At 45.4% G+C, this 1,940-nt stretch overlaps 1 protein-coding gene across 3 annotated transcripts in view; it reads left to right on the top strand.

Annotated features, from left to right (window-relative positions):
• TFAP2A (transcription factor AP-2 alpha) overlaps positions 1-1,940 on the top strand; it is a 22,968-nt gene extending 21,028 nt beyond the window's left edge. For all 3 annotated transcript variants that reach the window (XM_019656493.1, XM_019656492.1, XM_019656494.1), the window contains exon 7: positions 264-1,940. In XM_019656493.1, the coding sequence (XP_019512038.1) occupies positions 264-552 (289 nt within the window). In that variant the 3' untranslated portion in view covers positions 553-1,940. The remainder of the gene's footprint in view (positions 1-263) is intronic.

Below are 1,940 nucleotides of genomic sequence, written 5' to 3'. Positions count from 1 at the left end.
GAGGGAGAGAGAGAGAGAGAGAGGGAGGGAGGGAGGCAGAGGCGCAGAGAGGCATTTGTGGAAAGATTTAAGGAGCGATGTTTTAGTGGACACTGGATCGCCCTGCATGCGGCCACCACAAGTCTGTCTCTGGGGCATTGGGTCAGGTCAGTGTCTGCTGGATCCCGGTAGAGGTAACTGCGCGGAGACAGGTTCTCTTTGCTGCTGGCGCTGCCCACAGGGGAGCCTCATGTCTCTCTCTCTCTGCTTCACTTGTGCTGCAGACAGATATGCAAAGAGTTCACCGACCTGCTGGCTCAGGACCGATCTCCCCTGGGGAACTCGCGGCCCAACCCCATCCTGGAGCCCGGCATCCAGAGCTGCTTGACCCACTTCAACCTCATCTCCCACGGCTTCGGCAGCCCGGCGGTATGCGCCGCGGTCACGGCCCTGCAGAACTATCTCACCGAGGCCCTCAAGGCCATGGACAAAATGTACCTCAGCAACAACCCCAACAGCCACACGGACAACAGCGCCAAAAGCAGTGACAAAGAGGAGAAACACAGAAAGTGAGGCTCTCCACCCGCCCTGCCCCCTCCCAGGCCTCACCAGGTCTCCCGCCTTTCCTCCCCACCCCTCTGCCCGCCCACCCAACTCAGTCTCCACTCCACCAACCACCACCGGCAGGTGACAGCTCCGGGATCAGCAAACCCCTACTGCTGCTACTGCTGCTGCTGCTGCTGCTACTGCTGCCACCTTCAGTCCTCCAGTCTGGGAGTCTGGGGACTGCTCTCCACTGTCAGTGGGGCAGCCCCTGCCTCAACGTCCCTCATCAGCACCAACTCCCGTTTGCCCTCACGTGGAGCCTAAGAGAACAGGACAGGCCGTGAAGCCAGCAAAGAAAAGTTCTGTCCGAGTTTGTGAACCTTTTTTTTTTTTTTTAAATAACCCCTCCCACACCCCACAAATCAACAATGGCGACAAAAAAAATTTTAAACTTTTTTTCTAAAAAAAGAACATAAAAAAAAATTATATGAGCTTCATGGGACTGAATCACCACCTTCCCTTACACACTTCAGTTTAGATTGTAGCCATACTTAAAAAAAAAAGGCAAAAAGGATGACATTTCTATCAGTATTGTGAATAAACTTGAACACAAATACACGAAGTTCCATGTCATGTCTTCAGTTGTAGAAGTTTTTCCTCTTCAAGGTAAAGCGACCAACTTGAACTTTCTCGGGCAACACGATTCACAGTTATATAAGGGAATCAGTGTTCATGTCTCTGTATATATTTATTTATGTGTAATTTAATGGGAATTGTAAATATGGTGAGTCTGTTTTAAGCCTTTTTTTATTTATCTGGTGATCTCGTTTACCTCTTGTTTAGTGGGTTTTGAATCTTCCCTATTAGTTCTTCATGTGGTTCATGGTACTTATTTAGAAATTCAAGGTTTGGGGGATTTTTTTTTTCCTCTGGGATTCATGAATTTAGCCCTGTTGTAGCATGTTAAAGACAACAATGAAACAGCTGAACAAATAAAGAGTAAAATAAAATTTTATATACAATTAGTATTACATTTAGCTTTTCATTGAACTGGAAGAGAAATTGATATTGGATCCTGGAAAGATTTTTAAACTTGAATGGTTTGATAACTCTTCTATGTATTGTGGGGAGTAAAAAAAGTTAATTTTATTCCACTGTCCTCCCTTTAAAGCATAATTTGAGCAATAAATGAGTATTGTCCTTAAAACCAAGGGTTAGGGAATTTTCTTCTCTTTCTCTCTTTTTGTTCAAACAACTTCAGATATTTGGGACCACCTGGTATTCTGTATTTTCACTGGCCATTTTGGAAGCAGTTCTAGTTGTATTGTATTGAGTTGTGCTGGCAGTAGTTTCCAAGCCTGTCAATGTATCATAGTCCTTTGTTGCCCAGATAAATAAATATTTGATACGCTTTA

Source organism: Hipposideros armiger, unplaced genomic scaffold (genome assembly GCF_001890085.2).
Source record: "Hipposideros armiger isolate ML-2016 unplaced genomic scaffold, ASM189008v1 scaffold_259, whole genome shotgun sequence".
In the NCBI taxonomy this organism is placed as follows: Eukaryota; Metazoa; Chordata; class Mammalia; order Chiroptera; family Hipposideridae; genus Hipposideros; species Hipposideros armiger.
The sequence above is the reverse complement of the archived record's forward strand: the minus strand, read 5'-3'. Positions and strand labels throughout refer to the sequence as shown.